Source organism: Syngnathus floridae, chromosome 2, assembly GCF_059516105.1.
Source record: "Syngnathus floridae isolate MCC-2025c chromosome 2, RoL_Sflo_1.0, whole genome shotgun sequence".
NCBI lineage: Eukaryota > Metazoa > Chordata > Actinopteri > Syngnathiformes > Syngnathidae > Syngnathus > Syngnathus floridae.
This window is the reverse complement of record NC_142414.1, coordinates 2,097,040-2,118,204: the sequence shown is the minus strand read 5'-3', so window position 1 is coordinate 2,118,204 and position 21,165 is coordinate 2,097,040. Positions and strand designations below refer to the sequence as shown.

The 21,165-nt window shown below is 38.0% G+C and overlaps 1 protein-coding gene across 1 annotated transcript in view; it reads right to left on the bottom strand.

The window, feature by feature from the left end:
- edem2 (ER degradation enhancer, mannosidase alpha-like 2) overlaps positions 1-21,165 on the bottom strand; it is a 42,033-nt gene that overhangs the window by 6,291 nt on the left and 14,577 nt on the right. Inside the window, exons 5-9 of the mRNA XM_088362957.1 lie at positions 20,505-20,630; positions 20,204-20,415; positions 15,583-15,724; positions 15,379-15,503; positions 15,159-15,303 (exon numbers count right to left, since the gene is read on the bottom strand). Coding sequence (XP_088219083.1) covers positions 15,159-15,303; positions 15,379-15,503; positions 15,583-15,724; positions 20,204-20,415; positions 20,505-20,630 — 750 coding nt within the window. The remainder of the gene's footprint in view (positions 1-15,158; positions 15,304-15,378; positions 15,504-15,582; positions 15,725-20,203; positions 20,416-20,504; positions 20,631-21,165) is intronic.

The following is a 21,165-nucleotide window of genomic DNA, read 5'->3' as shown; positions in this document are numbered from 1 at the left end:
GGCAGGCAAAAGATGAACAGTTGAAAGTTGGAATGGGTTGAATCGGTTGAAAAATGTAGAAATTAGAGTAGAAAAACGAAATTACGAAGAATTTGGTTGAATTTCAAATTTGAAAATTTGGAATTTTTTTGTAAGTGGGAAGGTGTGGAATAGGTAGGCAAAAGATGAACAGTTGGAAGTTGGAACGGGTTGAATCGGTCGAAAAATGTAGAAATTAGAGGTGAAAAACGAAATTTCGTGAAATTTTGTCGGAATTTTTAACGTGAAAACGTTAAATTTTTGAATTTGGGAATTTTGGGAATGTCGAGAATCATTCCGAATGTGGTTTGAATGTGCTGAATGAGGTGAATTTAAAAGGGGAATGACGTAAATGTGAAATGTCGAATCTGCCATTGAAAATGAATGGGGAAAAATTTGTCGTAAATTCGCGAATTTTGCGAAATCGGAAAATTTTCGGAACGAGAAAAATGGAAGCGCTCATCTCGTGAATATTTGGAATACGTCAAAAGTGGAACGGAGTGAATCGGATGAATTATGTGGAAGAAGAAGCGGGACAAAAAAGTGTGGAGAATAAAATATAATAATAATAATAACTAGAAAATGCAATTTCTGGAGAAATTGCGTGTGAAGGCGAATACTTTGAATCACTTCTTGGGGAATGATGCCGAATGATGTTGAAATTAGTTGAATTTCTTGAGAAATGTGGAAAATAGAAGTGTACTACAGAATTTTGGTGAATTTGGTTGAATTTCAAATTTGAAAGTTTGGAATTTTTGGTAAGTGGGAGATTGTGGAATAGGTAGGCAAAAGATGAACAGTTGAAAGTTGGAACGGGTTGAAACGGTTAAATAATGTAGAAGTTAGAGCAAATCTTGAATCCCCATAGAGAATGAGTGGGAATTAAAAGAAAAAACAATTGCGCCAAAATTTTTTGAAATTTGGAACAAAACGATAAAAAACGGCTTCAGGAGGTTCACTTTTGGGGTTAAAATGTTGAAACGGGTTCAATCGGACAATAAATGCAAAAGTTAGCGCCTAATGTAGCTATTTAGGGCAGTTAATGTTGAAATAAGGTCACTTCCGGTTTGATTTGGGTCACTTCCGGTCTATTTGGGTCACTTCCGGTTTGATTAGAGGCACTTCCGGTCTAGCTGAGGTCACTTCCGGTTTATTTGGGGTCACTTCCGGTTTAAAAAGGTCACTTCCGGTTTAAAAAGGTCACTTCCGGTTTGATTTGGGGTCACTTCCGGTTTACCTGTGGTCACTTCCGGTTCATTTGGGGTCACTTCCGGTTTGATTTGGGTCACTTCCGGTCTATTTGGGTCACTTCCGGTTTGATAAGAGGCACTTCTGGTCTAGCTGAGGTCACTTCCGGTTTATTTGGGGTCACTTCCGGTTTAAAAAGGTCACTTCCGGTTTAAAAAAGTCACTTCCGGTTTGATTTGGGGTCACTTCCGGTTTACTTGAGGTCACTTCCGGTTCATTTGGGGTCACTTCCGGTTTGATTTGGGTCACTTCCGGTCTATTTGTGTCACTTCCGGTTTGATAAGAGGCACTTCCGGTCTAGCTGAGGTCACTTCCGGTTTATTTGGGGTCACTTCCGGTTTAAAAAGGTCACTTCCGGTTTATTTGGGGTCACTTCCGGTTTGATTTTGGGTCACTTCCGGTTTACCTGGGGTCACTTCCGGTTCATTTGGGGTCACTTCCGGTTTGATTTGGGTCACTTCCGGTTTGATTTGGGGTCACTTCCGGTTTACCTGAGGTCACTTCCTGTTTACCTAAGGTCACTTCCGGTTCGAATTGGGGCACTTCCGGTTCATTCTAGGTTCATTGGGAGCACTTCAGGGTCAATCCAAGATGGCCGCCACACTGGAAGTGGGGGTCAAGGGTTGAATTGTGTAAGCATAGTGGAAGTGGGGGTGAAGGGGTGAATATGGTAAGGATGAAGTGACCAAAGTGAATAAAGTTGGAATGGGTTGAATCGGTTGAAAAATGTAGAATTTAGAGTGAAAAAACTAAATTTTGTAGAATTTGGTGTGAATTTCAAAATAAAATTTTGGGAAATTTTGGTAAGTGGGAAGGTGTGGAATAGGTAGGCAAAAGATGAACAGTTGAAAGTTGGAATGGGTTGAATCGGTCAAAGAATGTAGAAATTAGAGGTGAAAAACCAAATTTTGTGAATTTTTGTCGAAATTTTTAACGTGAAAACGTGAAATTTTTGAATTTGGGAATTTTGGGAATGTCGAGAATCATTCCGAATGTGGTTTGAATGTGCTGAATGAGGTGAATTTAAAAGGGGAATGACGTAAATGTGAAATGTCGAATCTGCCATTGAGAATGAATGGGGAAAAATTTGTCGTAAATTCGCGAATTTTGCGAAATCGGAAAATTTTCGGAACGAGAAAAATGGAAGCGCTCATCTCGTGAATATTTGGAATACGTCAAAAGTGGAACGGAGTGAATCGGATGAATTATGTGGAAGAAGAAGCGGGACAAAAAAGTGGCGGGAATAAAATAGAAGAATAATAATAATAATAACTAGAATTTGCAATTTCTGGAGAAATTGCGTGTGAAGGCGAATACTTTGAATCACTTCTTTGGGAATGATGCCGAATGATGTTGAAATTAGTTGAATTTCTTGAGAAATGTGGAAAATAGAAGTGTACTACAGAATTTTGGTGAATTTGGTTGAATTTCAAATTTGAAAGTTTGGAATTTTTGGTAAGTGGGAGATTGTGGAATAGGTAGGCAAAAGATGAACAGTTGAAAGTTGGAACGGGTTGAAACGGTTAAATAATGTAGAAGTTAGAGCAAATCTTGAATCCCCATAGAGAATGAGTGGGAATTAAAAGAAAAAACAATTGCGCCAAAATTTTTTGAAATTTGGAACAAAACGATAAAAAACGGCTTCAGGAGGTTCACTTTTGGGGTTAAAATGTTGAAACAGGTTCAATCGGACAATAAATGCAAAAGTTAGCGCCTAATGTAGCTATTTAGGGCAGTTAATGTTGAAATAAGGTCACTTCCGGTTTGATTTGGGTCACTTCCGGTCTATTTGGGTCACTTCCGGTTTGATAAGAGGCACTTCCGGTCTAGCTGAGGTCACTTCCGGTTTATTTGGGGTCACTTCCGGTTTAAAAAGGTCACTTCCGGTTTGATTTGGGGTCACTTCCGGTTTACTTGAGGTCACTTCCGGTTCATTTGGGGTCACTTCCGGTTTGATTTGGGTCACTTCCGGTTTGATAAGAGGCACTTCCGGTCTAGCTGAGGTCACTTCCGGTTTATTTGGGGTCACTTCCGGTATAAAAAGGTCACTTCCGGTTTAAAAAGGTCACTTCCGGTTTGATTTTGGGTCACTTCCGGTTTACCTGGGGTCACTTCCGGTTTGATTTGGGGTCACTTCCGGTTTACCTGAGGTCACTTCCTGTTTACCTAAGGTCACTTCCGGTTCGAATTGGGGCACTTCCGGTTCATTCTAGGTTCATTGGGAGCACTTCAGGGTCAATCCAAGATGGCCGCCACACTGGAAGTGGGGGTCAGGGGTTGAATTGTGTAAGCATAGTGGAAGTGGGGGTGAAGGGGTGAATATGGTAAGGATGAAGTGACCAAAGTGAATAAAGTTGGAATGGGTTGAATCGGTTGAAAAATGTAGAATTTAGAGTGAAAAAACGAAATTTTGTAGAATTTGGTGTGAATTTCAAAATAAAATTTTGGGAAATTTTGGTAAGTGGGAAGGTGTGGAATAGGTAGGCAAAAGATGAACAGTTGAAAGTTGGAATGGGTTGAATCGGTCAAAGAATGTAGAAATTAGAGGTGAAAAACCAAATTTTGTGAAATTTTGTCGAAATTTTTAACGTGAAAACGTGAAATTTTTGAATTTGGGAATTTTGGGAATGTCGAGAATCATTCCGAATGTGGTTTGAATGTGCTGAATGAGGTGAATTTAAAAGGGGAATGACGTAAATGTGAAATGTCGAATCTGCCATTGAGAATGAATGGGGAAAAATTTGTCGTAAATTCGCGAATTTTGCGAAATCGGAAAATTTTCGGAACGAGAAAAATGGAAGCGCTCATCTCGTGAATATTTGGAATACGTCAAAAGTGGAACGGAGTGAATCGGATGAATTATGTGGAAGAAGAAGCGGGACAAAAAAGTGTGGAGAATAAAATATAATAATAATAATAATAATAATAATAGAGAATGGTGTAGAATAACATATGTGTGAAGGCCATCGCCTTCACACAATAATAGAGAATGGTGTAGAATAACATATGTGTGAAGGCCATCGCCTTCACACAATAATAGAGAATGGTGTAGAATAACATGTGTGAAGGCCATCGCCTTCACACAATAATAATAGAGAATGGTGTAGAATAACATATGTGTGAAGGCCATCGCCTTCACACAATAATAGAGAATGGTGTAGAATAACATATGTGTGAAGGCCATCGCCTTCACACAACTAGAATTTGCAATTCCTGAAGAAATTGCGTGTGAAGGTGAAGAGGTTGAATAAATACTTGGGGAATGCTGCAGAATGATGTTGAAAAGAGTTGAATCGGTTGAAAAATGTAGAAATTACAAGGGAAAAAGGAAATTTGGGAAAATTGGGTGTGAATTTCAAAATTGAAAATTTGGAATTTTGGGTAAGTGGGAAGTTGTGGAATAGGTAGGAAAATGATGAACAGTTGAAAGGTGGAATGGCTTGAATAAGTTGAAAAATGTAGAAATTGGAGTAGAAAAACAAAATTGCAGAGAATTTTTGGTAAGTGGGAAGTTGTGGAATAGGAAGGCAAAAGATGAACAGTTGGAAGTTGGAACGAATTGAATCGGTTAAAAAATGTAGAAGTTAGAGCAAATCTTGAATCCTAATAGAGAATGAATGGGAATTAAAAGAAAAAAAATTGCACCAAATTTTTTTGAAATTTGGAACAAAAGGAAAAAAAATGGCTTCAGGAAGTTCAATTTTGGGGTTAAAATGTTGAAACGGGTTTAATCGGGCAAAATTTGCAAAAGTTAGTGCAAATGTATGTATTTAGGGCACTTAGTGTTGAAATATGGTCACTTCCGGTTTGATTTGGGTCACTTCCGGTCTATTTGGGTCACTTCCGGTTTGATAAGAGAAACTTCCGGTCTAACTGAGGTCACTTCCGGTTTATTTGGGGTCACTTCCGGTTTAAATAGGTCACTTCCGGTTTAAAAAGCTAACTTCCGGTTTGATTTGGGGTCACTTCCGGTTTACCTGAGGTCACTTCCGGTTCATTTGGGGTCACTTCTGGTTTGATTTGGGTCACTTCCGGTCTATTTGGGTCACTTCCGGTTTGATTAGAGGCACTTCCGGTCTAGCTGAGGTCACTTCCGGTTTATTTGGGGTCACTTCCGGTTTAAAAAGGTCACTTCCGGTTTAAAAAGGTCACTTCCGGTTTGATTTGGGGTCACTTCCGGTTTGATTTGGGGTCACTTCCGGTTTACCTGAGGTCACTTCCGGTTCATTTGGGGTCAATTCCGGTTCGATTTGGGGCACTTCCGGTTCATTCCGAGTTCATTAGGGCACTTCAGGGTCAATCCAAGATGGCCGCCACTCTGGAAGTGGGGGTCAAGGGTTGAATTGTGGAAGTGGGGGTGAAGGGGGTGAATATGGTAAGCATAAGGTGAACAAAGTGAATAAAGTTGGAATGGGTTGAATCGGTTGAAAAATGTAGAAATTAGAAGGGAAAAACAAAACTTTTGGAAAATTTGGTGTGAATTTCAAAATTGAAAATTTGGAAATTTTGGTAAGTGGGAAGGTGTGGAATAGGTAGGCAAAAGATGAACACTTGAAAGTTGGAACGAGTTGGATCGGTGGAAAAATGTAGAAATTAGAAGTGAAAAACTAAATTTTGTGAAATTTTGCAAAATTTTGTGCAAATTTTAAAAGTGAAAACGTGAAATTTTTGAATTTGGCAAGTTTGGGAATGTCCCCAATGTGATTTGAATGTGTTGAAATAAGTGAATTTCAAACTGGAACAACAAAAATGTGAAATGTTGAATCTGCCATTAAGAATGAATGGGGAAGAATTTGCCGGAATTTTGTGAATTTTGCGAAAACGGAAAATTTTTTGAACGAAAAAAATGTAAGCAGCCGTGTCATGAATATTTGGAATCAGTGAAAAGTGGAACGGAGTGAATCGGTTGAACTATGTGGAAGTAGTTAAGCGTCAAAAAAGTGAGCGGAATAAGTAGAATAATAATAATAATAATAATAATAATAATAATAATAATAAAGGACAGCAATAACAATAGTGTGAAGGTCTTCACCTTCACACTAACTAGAATTGCAATTCCTGGAGAAATTGCGTGTGAAGGCGAAGACCTTCGCACTATTGTTATTCTACTTTTTTCGAAATGAAAGACAGGAAAAATGAAAAAGGGCAATTAATGAATATAAATGATGATGAATAAAGTAAATGGTTAAAATGATGTGTTAAAATGATAAGCAGGAAAAATAAAAAGGGAAATAAATGATGATAAATGATGATGAATGAAATAAATGGGAAAAATAAGTGGGAAAAATAAAAAGGGAAATAAATAATGATAAATGATGATAAATAAAATAAATAGGAAAAATGATGAGTGGGAAAAATAAAAAGGGAAATAAATGATAAATTATGAATAAAATAAATGGGAAAATGACGAGAGTTACAAATGAAAAGGGGGAATAATGATAAGCGGGAAGAATAAAAAGGAAATTAAATTATTATAAAATAAATGGGAAAATGACAAAAGTTACAAATGATAAACGATATAAATGATAAGCGGGAAGAATATAAAGGAAATCAAATTATTATTCAATAAATGGGAAAATGACGAGAGTTACAAATGATAAGCATTAAAAATGATAAGCGGGAAGAATAAAAAGGAAAATAAATTATTATTAAAATAAATGGTGAATGACAAGTTACAAATCATAAGCGTTAAAAATATTAAGCAGTGAATAAAAAGGAATAAAAACAGTACCCACAGTTGGAATCGAACTCATGCGGGGAAGCGGCTCGAGTTAACAAGCGCCCGTGTTACCACCTGAGCTAATTTATTTGCTTTTCTGAAGTGGTGTAATTTGCTTAATGTCATGAATGTTCATGTTGAATGCGCCATTAAGAATAAATGCGTAATTTATAGCACAAATGTACTAATTATGCAAAGACCATAAATGTTTATTACGAAAAAAATTGCAGCCAGTGTCGTGTGAGTTTGTGTAATGGTGAGACGCCCAATGTGTCATGTGTAAAATTCGAACCCACGCGGGAAAATGGCTCGTGTTGAAATCGCCATTAAGAATGAATGGGGATTTAAAAGTCACAAATTTGCTAATTACACAAAAACGGTTAATGTTATGAACAAAAAAAATGGTAGCAAGCATGCCATGAATTTTTGGAATGTGTGAAAGTTTGAATGGGGTGAATCGGTTGAAGCATGTAGGACTAGTTAGGTGTCAAAAAAGTGGGAGGAATAAGTTGAATAATAATAATAATAACTAGAATTTGCAATTCCTGAAGAAATTGCGTGTGAAGGTGAAGAGGTTGAATAAATACTCGGGGAATGCTGCAGAATGATGTTGAAAAGAGTTGAATCGGTTGAAAAATGTAGAAATTACAAGGGAAAAAGGAAATTTGGGAAAATTGGGTGTGAATTTCAAAATTGAAAATTTGGAATTTTGGGTAAGTGGGAAGTTGTGGAATAGGTAGAAAAATGATGAACAGTTGAAAGGTGGAATGGGTTGAATAAGTTGAAAAATGTAGAAATTAGAGTAGAAAAACAAAATTGTAGAGAATTTTTGGTAAGTGGGAAGAAAGATGAACAGTTGAAAGTTGGAACGAGTTGAATCGGTTAAAAAATGTAGAAGTTAGAGCAAATCTTGAATCCTAATAGAGAATGAATGGGAATTAAAAGAAAAAAAAATTGCGGCAAAATTTTTTGAAATTTAGAACAAATGGAAAAAAAACGGCTTCAGGAGGTTGACTTTTGGGGTTAAAATGTTGAAACGGGTTTAATCGGGCAACATTTGCAAAAGTTAGCTTAAATGTAGGTATTTAGGGCACTTAACGTTGAAATATGGTCACTTTCGGTTTGATTTGGGTCACTTCCGGTCTATTTAGGTCACTTCCGGTTTGATTAGAGGCACTTCCGGTCGAGCTGAGGTCACTTCCGGTTTATTTGGGGTCACTTCCGGTTTAAATAGGTCACTTCCGGTTTAAAAAGATGACTTCCGGTTTGATTTGGGGTCACTTCCGGTTTACCTGAGGTCACTTCCGGTTCATTTGGGGTCACTTCCGGTTTGATTTGGGTCACTTCCGGTCTATTTGAGTCACTTCCGGTTTGAATAGAGGCACTTCCGGTCTAGCTGAGGTCACTTCCGGTTTATTTGGGGTCACTTCCGGTTAAAAAAGGTCACTTCCGGTTTAAAAAGGTCACTTCCGGTTTGATTTGGGGTCACTTCCGGTTCACCTGAGGTCACTTCCGGTTCATTTGGGGTCACTTCCGGTTTGATTTGGGTCACTTCCGGTCTATTTAGGTCACTTCCGGTTTGATTAGAGGCACTTCCGGTCTAGCTGAGGTCACTTCCGGTTTATTTGGGGTCACTTCCGGTTTAAAAAGGTCACTTCCGGTTTGATTTGGGGTCACTTCCGGTTTGATTTGGGGTCACTTCCGGTTTACCTGAGGTCACTTCCGGTTCATTTGGGGTCAATTCCGGTTTGATTTGGGGCACTTCCAGTTCATTCCGGGTTCATTGGGGCACTCCAGGGTCAATCCAAGATGGCCGCCACTCTGGAAGTGGGGGTCAAGGGTTGAATTGTGGAAGTGGGGGTGAAGGGGGTGAATATGGTAAGCATAAGGTGAACAAAGTGAATAAAGTTGGAATGGGTTGAATCGGTTGAAAAATGTAGAAATTAGAAGGGAAAAACTAAATTTTGGGAAAATTTGGTGTGAATTTCAAAATTGAAAATTCGGAAATTTTGGTAAGTGGGAAGGTGTGGAATAGGTAGGCAAAAGATGAACAGTTGAAAGTTGGAACGAGTTGAATCGGTGGAAAAATGTAGAAACTAGAAGTGAAAAACTAAATTTTGTGAAATTTTGCAAAATTTTGTGCAAATTTTAAAAGTGAAAACGTGAAATTTTTGAATTTGGCAAGTTTGGGAATGTCCCCAATGTGATTTGAATGTGTTGAAATAAGTGAATTTCAAACTGGAACAACAAAAATGTGAAATGTTGAATCTGCCATTAAGAATGAATGGGGAAAAAAATGCCACAAAATCGTGAATTTTGTGAAAACGGAAAATTTTTCGAACAAAAAAAATGTAAGCAGCCGTGTCATGAATATTTGGAATAAGTGAAAAGTGGAACGGAGTGAATCGGTTGAAGTATGTGGAAGTAGTTAAGCGTCAAAAAAGTGAGCGGAATAAGTAGAATAATAATAATAATAACTAGAAAATGCAATTTCTGGAGAAATTGCGTGTGAAGGCGAATACTTTGAATCACTTCTTGGGGAATGATGCCGAATGATGTTGAAATTAGTTGAATTTCTTGAGAAATGTGGAAAATAGAAATGTACGACAGAATTTTGGTGAATATGGTTGAATTTCAAATTTGAAAGTTTGGAATTTTTGGTAAGTGGGAGATTGTGGAATAGGTAGGCAAAAGATGAACAGTTGAAAGTTGGAACGGGTTGAAACGGTTAAAAAATGTAGAAGTTAGAGCAAATCTTGAATCCCCATAGAGAATGAGTGGGAATTAAAAGAAAAAACAATTGCGCCAAAATTTTTTGAAATTTGGAACAAAACGATAAAAAACGGCTTCAGGAGGTTCACTTTTGGGGTTAAAATGTTGAAACGGGTTCAATCGGACAATAAATGCAAAAGTTAGCGCCTAATGTAGCTATTTAGGGCAGTTAATGTTGAAATAAGGTCACTTCCGGTTTGATTTGGGTCACTTCCGGTCTATTTAGGTCACTTCCGGTTTGATTAGAGGCACTTCCGGTCGAGCTGAGGTCACTTCCGGTTTATTTGGGGTCACTTCCGGTTTAAATAGGTCACTTCCGGTTTAAAAAGATGACTTCCGGTTTGATTTGGGGTCACTTCCGGTTTACCTGAGGTCACTTCCGGTTCATTTGGGGTCACTTCCGGTTTGATTTTGGTCACTTCCGGTCTATTTGAGTCACTTCCGGTTTGAATAGAGGCACTTCCGGTCTAGCTGAGGTCACTTCCGGTTTATTTGGGGTCACTTCCGGTTAAAAAAGGTCACTTCCGGTTTAAAAAGGTCACTTCCGGTTTGATTTGGGGTCACTTCCGGTTTACCTGAGGTCACTTCCGGTTCATTTGGGGTCACTTCCGGTTTGATTTGGGTCAGTTCCGGTCTATTTAGGTCACTTCCGGTTTGATTAGAGGCACTTCCGGTCTAGCTGAGGTCACTTCCGGTTTATTTGGGGTCACTTCCGGTTTAAAAAGGTCACTTCCGGTTTGATTTGGGGTCACTTCCGGTTTGATTTGGGGTCACTTCCGGTTTACCTGAGGTCACTTCCGGTTCATTTGGGGTCAATTCCGGTTTGATTTGGGGCACTTCCAGTTCATTCCGGGTTCATTGGGGCACTTCAGGGTCAATCCAAGATGGCCGCCACTCTGGAAGTGGGGGTCAAGGGTTGAATTGTGGAAGTGGGGGTGAAGGGGGTGAATATGGTAAGCATAAGGTGAACAAAGTGAATAAAGTTGGAATGGGTTGAATCGGTTGAAAAATGTAGAAATTAGAAGGGAAAAACTAAATTTTGGGAAAATTTGGTGTGAATTTCAAAATTGAAAATTTGGAAATTTTGGTAAGTGGGAAGGTGTGGAATAGGTAGGCAAAAGATGAACAGTTGAAAGTTGGAACGAGTTGAATCGGTGGAGAAATGTAGAAACTAGAAGTGAAAAACTAAATTTTGTGAAATTTTGCAAAATTTTGTGCAAATTTTAAAAGTGAAAACGTGAAATTTTTGAATTTGGCAAGTTTGGGAATGTCCCCAATGTGATTTGAATGTGTTGAAATAAGTGAATTTCAAACTGGAACAACAAAAATGTGAAATGTTGAATCTGCCATTAAGAATGAATGGGGAAAAAAATGCCACAAAATCGTGAATTTTGTGAAAACGGAAAATTTTTCGAACAAAAAAAATGTAAGCAGCCGTGTCATGAATATTTGGAATAAGTGAAAAGTGGAACGGAGTGAATCGGTTGAAGTATGTGGAAGTAGTTAAGCGTCAAAAAAGTGAGCGGAATAAGTAGAATAATAATAATAATAATAATAATAATAATAAAGGACAGCAATAACAATAGTGTGAAGGTCTTCACCTTCACACTAATAATAATAATAATAATAATAATAATAATAAAGGACAGCAATAACAATAGTGTGAAGGTCTTCACCTTCACACTAATAATAATAATAATAATAATAATAATAATAAAGGACAGCAATAACAATAGTGTGAAGGTCTTCACCTTCACACTAATAAAGTAGAATAACAATGTGTGAAGGCCTTCGCCTTCACACAATAATAATAAAGGACAGCAATAACAATAGTGTGAAGGTCTTCACCTTCACACTAATAATAATAATAATAATAAAGGACAGCAATAACAATAGTGTGAAGGTCTTCACCTTCACACTAATAATAATAAAGGACAGCAATAACAATAGTGTGAAGGTCTTCACCTTCACACTAATAATAATAAAGGACAGCAATAACAATAGTGTGAAGGTCTTCACCTTCACACTAATAAAGGACAGCAATAACAATAGTGTGAAGGTCTTCACCTTCACACTAATAATAAAGGACAGCAATAACAATAGTGTGAAGGTCTTCACCTTCACACTAATAATAAAGGACAGCAATAACAATAGTGTGAAGGTCTTCACCTTCACACTAATAATAATAATAAAGGACAGCAATAACAATAGTGTGAAGGTCTTCACCTTCACACTAATAATAATAATAATAATAAAGGACAGCAATAACAATAGTGTGAAGGTCTTCACCTTCACACTAATAATAATAATGAAGGACAGCAATAACAATAGTGTGAAGGTCTTCACCTTCACACTAATAAAGGACAGCAATAACAATAGTGTGAAGGTCTTCACCTTCACACTAATAATAATAATAATAAAGGACAGCAATAACAATAGTGTGAAGGTCTTCACCTTCACACTAATAATAATAATAAAGGACAGCAATAACAATAGTGTGAAGGTCTTCACCTTCACACTAATAATAATAATAATAAAGGACAGCAATAACAATAGTGTGAAGGTCTTCACCTTCACACTAATAAAGGACAGCAATAACAATAGTGTGAAGGTCTTCACCTTCACACTAATAAAGGACAGCAATAACAATAGTGTGAATGTCTTCACCTTCACACTAATAAAGGACAGCAATAACAATAGTGTGAAGGTCTTCACCTTCACACTAATAAAGGACAGCAATAACAATAGTGTGAAGATCTTCACCTTCACACTAATAAAGGACAGCAATAACAATAGTGTGAAGGTCTTCACCTTCACACTAATAAAGGACAGCAATAACAATAGTGTGAAGGTCTTTACCTTCACACTAATAAAGGACAGCAATAACAATAGTGTGAAGGTCTTCACCTTCACACTAATAATAATAAAGGACAGCAATAACAATAGTGTGAAGGTCTTCACCTTCACACTAATAATAATAATAATAATAATAATAATAATAAAGGACAGCAATAACAATAGTGTGAAGGTCTTCACCTTCACACTAATAATAAAGGACAGCAATAACAATAGTGTGAAGGTCTTCACCTTCACACTAATAAAGGACAGCAATAACAATAGTGTGAAGGTCTTCACCTTCACACTAATAATAATAATAATAAAGGACAGCAATAACAATAGTGTGAAGGTCTTCACCTTCACACTAATAATAATAAAGGACAGCAATAACAATAGTGTGAAGGTCTTCACCTTCACACTAATAAAGGACAGCAATAACAATAGTGTGAAGGTCTTCACCTTCACACTAATAATAAAGGACAGCAATAACAATAGTGTGAAGGTCTTCACCTTCACACTAATAAAGGACAGCAATAACAATAGTGTGAAGGTCTTCACCTTCACGCTAATAAAGGACAGCAATAACAATAGTGTGAAGGTCTTCACCTTCACACTAATAAAGGACAGCAATAACAATAGTGTGAAGGTCTTCACCTTCACACTAATAATAATAATAATAATAAAGGACAGCAATAACAACAGTGTGAAGGTCTTCACCTTCACACTAATAAAGGACAGCAATAACAATAGTGTGAAGGTCTTCACCTTCACACTAATAATAATAATAAAGGACAGCAATAACAATAGTGTGAAGGTCTTCACCTTCACACTAATAAAGGACAGCAATAACAATAGTGTGAATGTCTTCACCTTCACACTAATAAAGGACAGCAATAACAATAGTGTGAAGGTCTTCACCTTCACACTAATAATAATAATAATAATAAAGGACAGCAATAACAATAGTGTGAAGGTCTTCGCCTTCACACTAATAATAATAATAATAATAATAACAATAATAAAGTAGAATAACAATAGTGTGAAGGCCTTCGCCTTCACACTAATAAAGGACAGCAATAACAATAGTGTGAAGGTCTTCACTTTCACACTAATAATAATAATAATAATAATAATAAAGGACAGCAATAACAATAGTGTGAAGGTCTTCACCTTCACACTAATAATAATAATAATAATAATAATAATAAAGTAGAATAACAATGTGTGAAGGCCTTCGCCTTCACACAATAATAAAGGACAGCAATAACAATAGTGTGAAGGTATTCACCTTCACACTAATAATAATAAAGGACAGCAATAACAATAGTGTGAAGGTCTTCACCTTCACACTAATAATAATAATAAAGGACAGCAATAACAATAGTGTGAAGGTCTTCACCTTCACACTAATAATAATAATAATAATAATAAAGGACAGCAATAACAATCGTGTGAAGGTCTTCACCTTCACACTAATAATAATAATAAAGGACAGCAATAACAATAGTGTGAAGGTCTTCACCTTCACACTAATAATAAAGGACAGCAATAACAATAGTGTGAAGGTCTTCACCTTCACACTAATAATAAAGGACAGCAATAACAATAGTGTGAAGGTCTTCACCTTCACACTAATAATAATAATAATAAAGGACAGCAATAACATTAGTGTGAAGGTCTTCACCTTCACACTAATAATAATAATAAACGAATGGGTTGAATCAGTTGAAAAATGTAGAAATTAGAGTAGAAAAACAAATTTTGGGAGAATTTGGTTGAATTTCAAATTTGAAAATTTGGAATTTTTTTTTAAGGGGAAGTTGTGGAATAGGTAGGCAAAAGATGACTACTTGAAAGTTGGAATGGGTTGAATCGGTAGAGAAATGTAGAAATGAGAGTAGAAAAACGAAATTTTGGAGCATTTGGTTGAATTTCAAATTTGGAATTTTTGGTAAGTGGGAAGTTGTAGAATAGGTAGGCAAGAGATGAACAGTTGAAAGTTGGAATGGGTTGAATCGGTTGAAAAATGTAGAACTTAGAAAAACGAAATTTTGGAGAATTTGGTTGAATTTCAAATTTGGACTTTTTGTAAGTGAAGTTGTGTAATAGGTAGGGAAAAGATGAACAGTTCAAAGTTGGAATGAGTTGAATCGGTTGAAAAATGTAGAAATTAGAGAAGAAAAACGAAATTTTGGAGAATTTGGTTGAATTTCAATATTGGAATATTTGGTAAGTGGCCTTCACACAATAATAGAGAATGGAGTAGAATAACATATGTGTGAAGGCCATCGCCTTCACACAATAATAATAATAATAGAGAATGGAGTAGAATAACGTATAACCCCAAAGGGAGTACAGTGTATCAAACTCCCTTGTTGCACATAAAGTTCCAGTGTTGCGATCATACATTTTCCATCACTGAACAACCAAACAGGACAGGTTTATATAGAGAAATCGTACAACTTGAAGCACATGATGTGATATCAGTACAGGTAAGAAAACAGGTGTTGCCAACCTATAGCACAGATGAAGACACGTAAAGAGAATGTTTCAATATTCAAACCGGGTCTGAGTGGGTATCCCTCCCTCTTGTCCACGGTGTAGCCCTGAGAGATGCTGTAGAATTCAGGCAGACCTCCAAACTGCCTCCACACCGAGTAATAGTTCTGGAAGGTTCTGACAGCACTGTCCACGTTTCCTAACAGAGTCTGATACAAAGAGAAATCACTTTAAAAGCACTGCTTGCTCCTCACAGAGTGGGAGCATTTGGGAGGTATAGCTACCTGCAGGCCGGGCCAGAATGCCTCCAGCGACTGGAACACGGGCATGGACACAGTCCCTTTGTGCATCTGCACCCACAAGTACCAGTCATCAAAGCGTGTGTAGTTTTCAAGGGCCCGGTAATAGGCTGCCGTACCAGAGTGACGACTCATCACATATTGTTCATATCTCTGCAGGTGATATAGCAGGTGGGTCATGTGACTTACCGTCAAACATGTGCAGCAGCTCCTCATCTTGCAGCAAGATGGCACCCTTCACCAAGTACTCAAAATAAGAGTCCACGCCCGCACCAATGCCTGCATCCTGAGCCATCCACTTTTGGGAGACCACATCAATGTGGTTGCCCACCTACAAGCACAAAATGACAATGATTTGTCTTTCAAATAAATGTCAGCACGTGATTTGGTTTTCCTTCAGCTTTTTAGCTTGACATTTATTTCAAGGATGGAACAGCAACAAGGGCCTTTATCATACTTTTTTAAGCTTTCTAGTTATCTCCAGGCATATAGAGTAAATGATTATATGCCGTTGGAAGAATGATGACCTAATTTGTGATAAAATGGCTAATAAGCTAACAAGTAATAAAACGCCTAAAAAAAGGCAGTCAAATGGCAATCTTTATACAGCAGTGATGTACTATTCATCCGTATTCCTTTGTTATTGTCTTGTTACTTTGATGACCTGTATCTTGTCGCACTTATTGATTTCTTTTGTTGGCGCAGTTGTGAGTGGCAGCCTTTTTCCCAGGGCCTTGGTAAAGAAACAGCAACAGCTTGTTGAGGTGTAGCTATGATGAGTGATACTGTATTTTTAAATATGTGTTTTTATTTTGTTTCTAGATGTCTTCACATGAAACTGACTATTTAAAAATGTGTGTGAGTGCATGTGCATTGTTGAAATACTACTACTACTACGTAAATAATTTTGTGTGATATATTTTTGGGAAAGTTCCAATTTTGGAATTTGTGGAACACTCCCACACAAAGTCCCAGTGTAATGTTTCAGGTAGAATTTTAAAAATGGAAAAATTCTGATAAATTGTTCAAGAAGTGCATTTCTATAGGTTGTCAGCTTTATGTATGTGATGCAGTCAAAAATGTTGGTGCAACTTAAGCGCTAGAGCAGCCAAGAAAAAAAGGTGGGCGCATCAGTGCAACCTATGGATAGGATAGGATGAAAGAGAGAGAGAGAGAGAGAGAGAGAGAGAGAGAGAGAGAGAGGCTAGGATGAGAGAGAGGGAGAGACAGACAGACAAACAGACAGACAGACAGACAGAGACAGACAGAGAGACACAGAGAGGAGAGAGAGAGAAAGAGAAAGAGAAAAAAAGTGAGAGCGAGAGAGAGAGAGAGACCCCTTCCCTCTCATTCTCTCTCACCCAGAGAGATAGATGATACTTTATAATTTCCCTGGGGAGAAATTGAGGTTTCCAGCAGCATTCATAAAAGACATGCTGATGAAATGAGCGCAACTCAATAGGCTTCTAGAAAAGGCTGACACAACGGCGCCATAAAGAAATCCAGAAGGTGCGAAAGTTAAGTCATCAAAGCAAAGCAACAAAGACAATAACAAAGGGGGGAAAAAGTAACAGCAGCCCAACTGGTGAGGCCTAAATATTGTAAATTATCCCGAGGTCTGCAACACAGCCCCCCTCAATACCTAGAACACCCCAAAACACACAAAAAACCTCCACCGGGTCCACAAATCGGGCGTAAGAACAAAAGTTTATCACAATATAGTATTTTATATTTGTTGCTTGATATAGATATTGATTTTTTTTCAACTATTCAAAAGAGGGACCTGGGGGAAAAAAGGCAGAATTTAGGTTATTTTATTTACCGTAATTTCCGGAGTATAAGCCGCGACTTTTTTCCAAAATTTTGAACCCTGCGGCTTATAGTCAGGTGCGGTTTATATAAGATTTTTTTTTGTGATTTTTGTGATGATTTGATCACTTTTATACACTCGTAAAAAGGCTGTGGACCACTGTTGTGCGGTATCTTGAAGAAAAAAACAACAACAAAAATATTATTTTGAAACACTACTATGGCTGCTGCTTATTCTAGCTGTGTTGCTTGTGATTATTATGAGCTTTAATAGGAATGGACGCTAGGTGACCTGCGTCAAAGGGCTCTAAACCCTTTCTGTTACTCTGCCATGTGACTCGGAGATTACACAAAGCAGTGGTGCTGTTTGGACCATCTGCATTGTATTAAAACCCAATCAATCAGCATTCAAATTCAATTCTTCTGACATTTTGCTCACCAAAAACAAGTTGTAATGAATGTGAACTTTTAATGCATTTTATTCAGAAGGTTACTTTGAACCCTGAGGCTTAAATGGCGGTGCGGCGTTTTTATGGATTTTTACGGTTTTCTGTGTACTGTTTTTCTTTGTAAAAAACTCATGTGCATGTGCGGCTTATAGTCCGGTGCGGCTTATGTAAGAAAAAAACTAAAATATCCCTTAATTTTAGCTGGTGCGGCTTATAGTCCGGTGCGTCTTATAGTCCGGAAATTACGGTAATTATACATATTATGTGATTTGGTGTATTACATAAAAAAAATACAAGCCAAATAAAGTGGCCGCTAATACAAAGATTAAATAAATGCCTTTTTAAAGACAATGTGCTTCACAGGGCTGGGCGATATGACTGAAAGATGTTTCTCAATATAAATATACTATTTCATATCATACAATCCAATACATATTCATTTGCCTACAACATGCATAATGCTGGGATGGGATTTGCATTCTAGTGTTGTTCCCCCTTTTTTTTTTATATAAAATATTTTAATCGAATGTCATTTCTATTGATATCAATTCCGACACTGACATCAAATTATCGCTCAGCACTAGCTGCAAGTGTCATTGTTCTTGGATTTTATGCCAATTTTGTCTTAATCTTAGTTTTATAATAACCCAAATTTAACAGAATCACTAATGACAGATTCAAACCTCAGATTGTGGCAGCAAGCACAGTGGTTGGAATGGGTACTGTACCTCGGGGTAGAAAGTAAATACAGTAGAACCCCTCAACTTGACCGCCTCAGTAATCGACATATTCGGAGTTCAATGTGCAAACTGTCGGAAAATCACACCTCTGATTTCGGGATCCGACCCATCTTACTCGATTTTTACGTAACTACAAACTCTACAGTTCATACTATGGTCACATGTTGCTTGTTGGCGTTGTTTATGGGTTTGAAACCATTGTTGTTAGGGTTTTTCAGATTATCCTTATCGTATGATTATGTTGGAATGCAACCGGTAATGAATAAGATAACTTGTCCCATCCTACACAAGGTCGTAAAACACCCCCTGATATGTTTTGACTAGAGCACAAGGGCTTTCTATTCAGCCTACTCTTACCCCCACTCTGTTTCTCTTAATAAATATGCCCTTGCAGGAGGGAGAGTTTTAGACTTCACTCCTTCAACGTGTGAGCTCTCCACCTGCAGGTGTCTAAAAGGACTTGCTTGTCTCTCGTGTGGTTCTTGCAAAACAAGTTGGAGTGAGCAAATCTCTAACAATTGTAACGCCCAACTACAGGCGTGTGCGCTCTGTGTTCGGAAAGCTGCACAGGTGAGATCACAAGATCATGGGGGTTCATGCTGAAGAGTAGAATTCAAGCAATAACAACCATGTAAAAAGAAATCTACCCTAATTTCCGGACTATAAGCCGCACCGGACTATAAGCCGCACCAGCTAAAATTCAGGGATATTTCAGTTTTTTTCTTACATAAGCCGCACCGGACTATAAGCCGCACGTGCACATGAGTTTTTTACAAAGAAAGACAGTACACAGAAAGTCGTAAAAATCCATAAATACGCCGCGCCGCCATTTAAGCCTCAGGGTTCAAAGTAACCTTCGGAATAAAATGCATTAAAAGTTCACATTCATTACAACTTGTTTTTGGTGAGCAAAATGTCAGAAGAATTTAATTTAAATGCTGACTGATTGGGTTTTAATACAATGCAGATGGTCCAAACAGCGCCACTGCTTTGTGTAATCTCTGCGTCACATGGCAGAGTAAGAGAAAGGGTTTAGAGCCCTTTGACGCAGGTCACCTAGCGTGCATTCCTACTAAATCTCATAATAGTCACAAGCAACACAGCCAGAATAAGCAGCAGCCATAGTAGTGTTTCAAAATAGTTGGTGTTTTAGATACCGCACAACAGTGGTCCACAGCCTTTTTACGTGTGTAAAAGTGATCAAGTCATCACAAAAATCACGAAAAAAATCTTGTATAAGCCGCACCCGACTATAAACCGCAGGGTTCAAAATTTTGGAAAAAAGTCGCAGCTTATAGTCCGGAAATTACAGTATTTTATTCGTAACCAATAGCCATCCTTTTGTTCACATTTATTCCCTTCAGGGACATTGTTTACAGGACTTTAGCTCTTCTACCATGGGTAAGTATGTTTTGTGTATAGTAAACTGTGTTATTTTGTAACGTTTAATTTAATTCAAGCTCATTTTTTTGTCTTCTGAATGTCCAACTTGTGTCAAGGGCCTCATACGGACCACTTAAAGCTGTGCTCCAAGCTTTTGCTGTATTGTATTTTCATTGCTTTTTGTGGTTTTGTGTTCTGTTTTAGACAAAATTAGACAAATTGCTTCAAAACTCGACTGCATCGCCTCTCGACGCTCCTTTTGGAGCACATTAGCGCCGAGTTCCGGGGTTCAACTAATTGCAGCCAGTGATGATTGCTACGGGGAGAGATGAAATGGTTTGTTGTTGTTTATGTCCACTTTTTTGCCATCTCACACTACTTTATCACTGCATTTACGTCACTAATTCTGCCTACACGTTTCACATTTACCAGTCCGATGTCCGACCTGGTCTTCCATAGAGCCCTCAGCGCCCGGCGTGCAGTGTCCTCAAATGTAACATTGCCCGTAAGTCGGCTCAGTGTGGCGAATTCCAGGATGAAGGTTCCTACGCCAGCAGTGCAGGTGACTGGTGTCTCGGTGGGACTGACACCTCGCAGCAGGTTGACTGTGCCATATGGCATTCCAGTGGGAGTCTCGAAAGCTGGAATATATGAATACAATGTGGCTTTATGGGGAGTTATTTTTTTTAGCTTCAAAAGTTTTGAACATAACTGTGTGCATGTTTAGTACCAGGTAGCAGTTTTCTGGCAGCGTCCTCTGCCATCCTCAGGAGTGGTCCTGAACAAGGCCAGCCAGGTTCCAGCTGCACTCCAGCCCGGCCTGAGAGGAGGTGGGCAGACAGGAGACCTCCCACCACTGAAGGACAGAAATAAGCATTATATTCACAGGCTTTGATGCCTCTGCAGCTTTCTTAGTCAAACTACCTAGTTGCAACTCTGGGAGCAAACTGCACCCCTGCTCTAAACCTTCTGCTTAAATAAAGAGGGCACTGATCGGAGATGCAACAAAGATTGTACTGGACATTCTGGATGAATAGCAGAGATCCACAGCTAAATTGGGGTAATCTGTCTATAGGACAACTACGTATTTAGTCACACATTACACAAATCCGGCCTTTATGGAAGAAAGCCATTTCGCAAAGCAAACTATAAAAAGTCAATTTTAAAGTTTTCCACAGGTCACATGAGAGACACAACAAACGCAGATCAGGGCGCCAGACAATAGTTTTGGATTGGTGGCACTGCGGTGCCCAATGCTTTTTTTTTTTTTTTTTTTTGCACCAGCACAGAATCGAGGTGTACCTAGATTGTACATGGCGTTGCCTTGAAGGGCTTCTTAATTATTTTCAAACAAGAATAAGGTGTAGAAAATGCTCATTTATTTGAAGCAT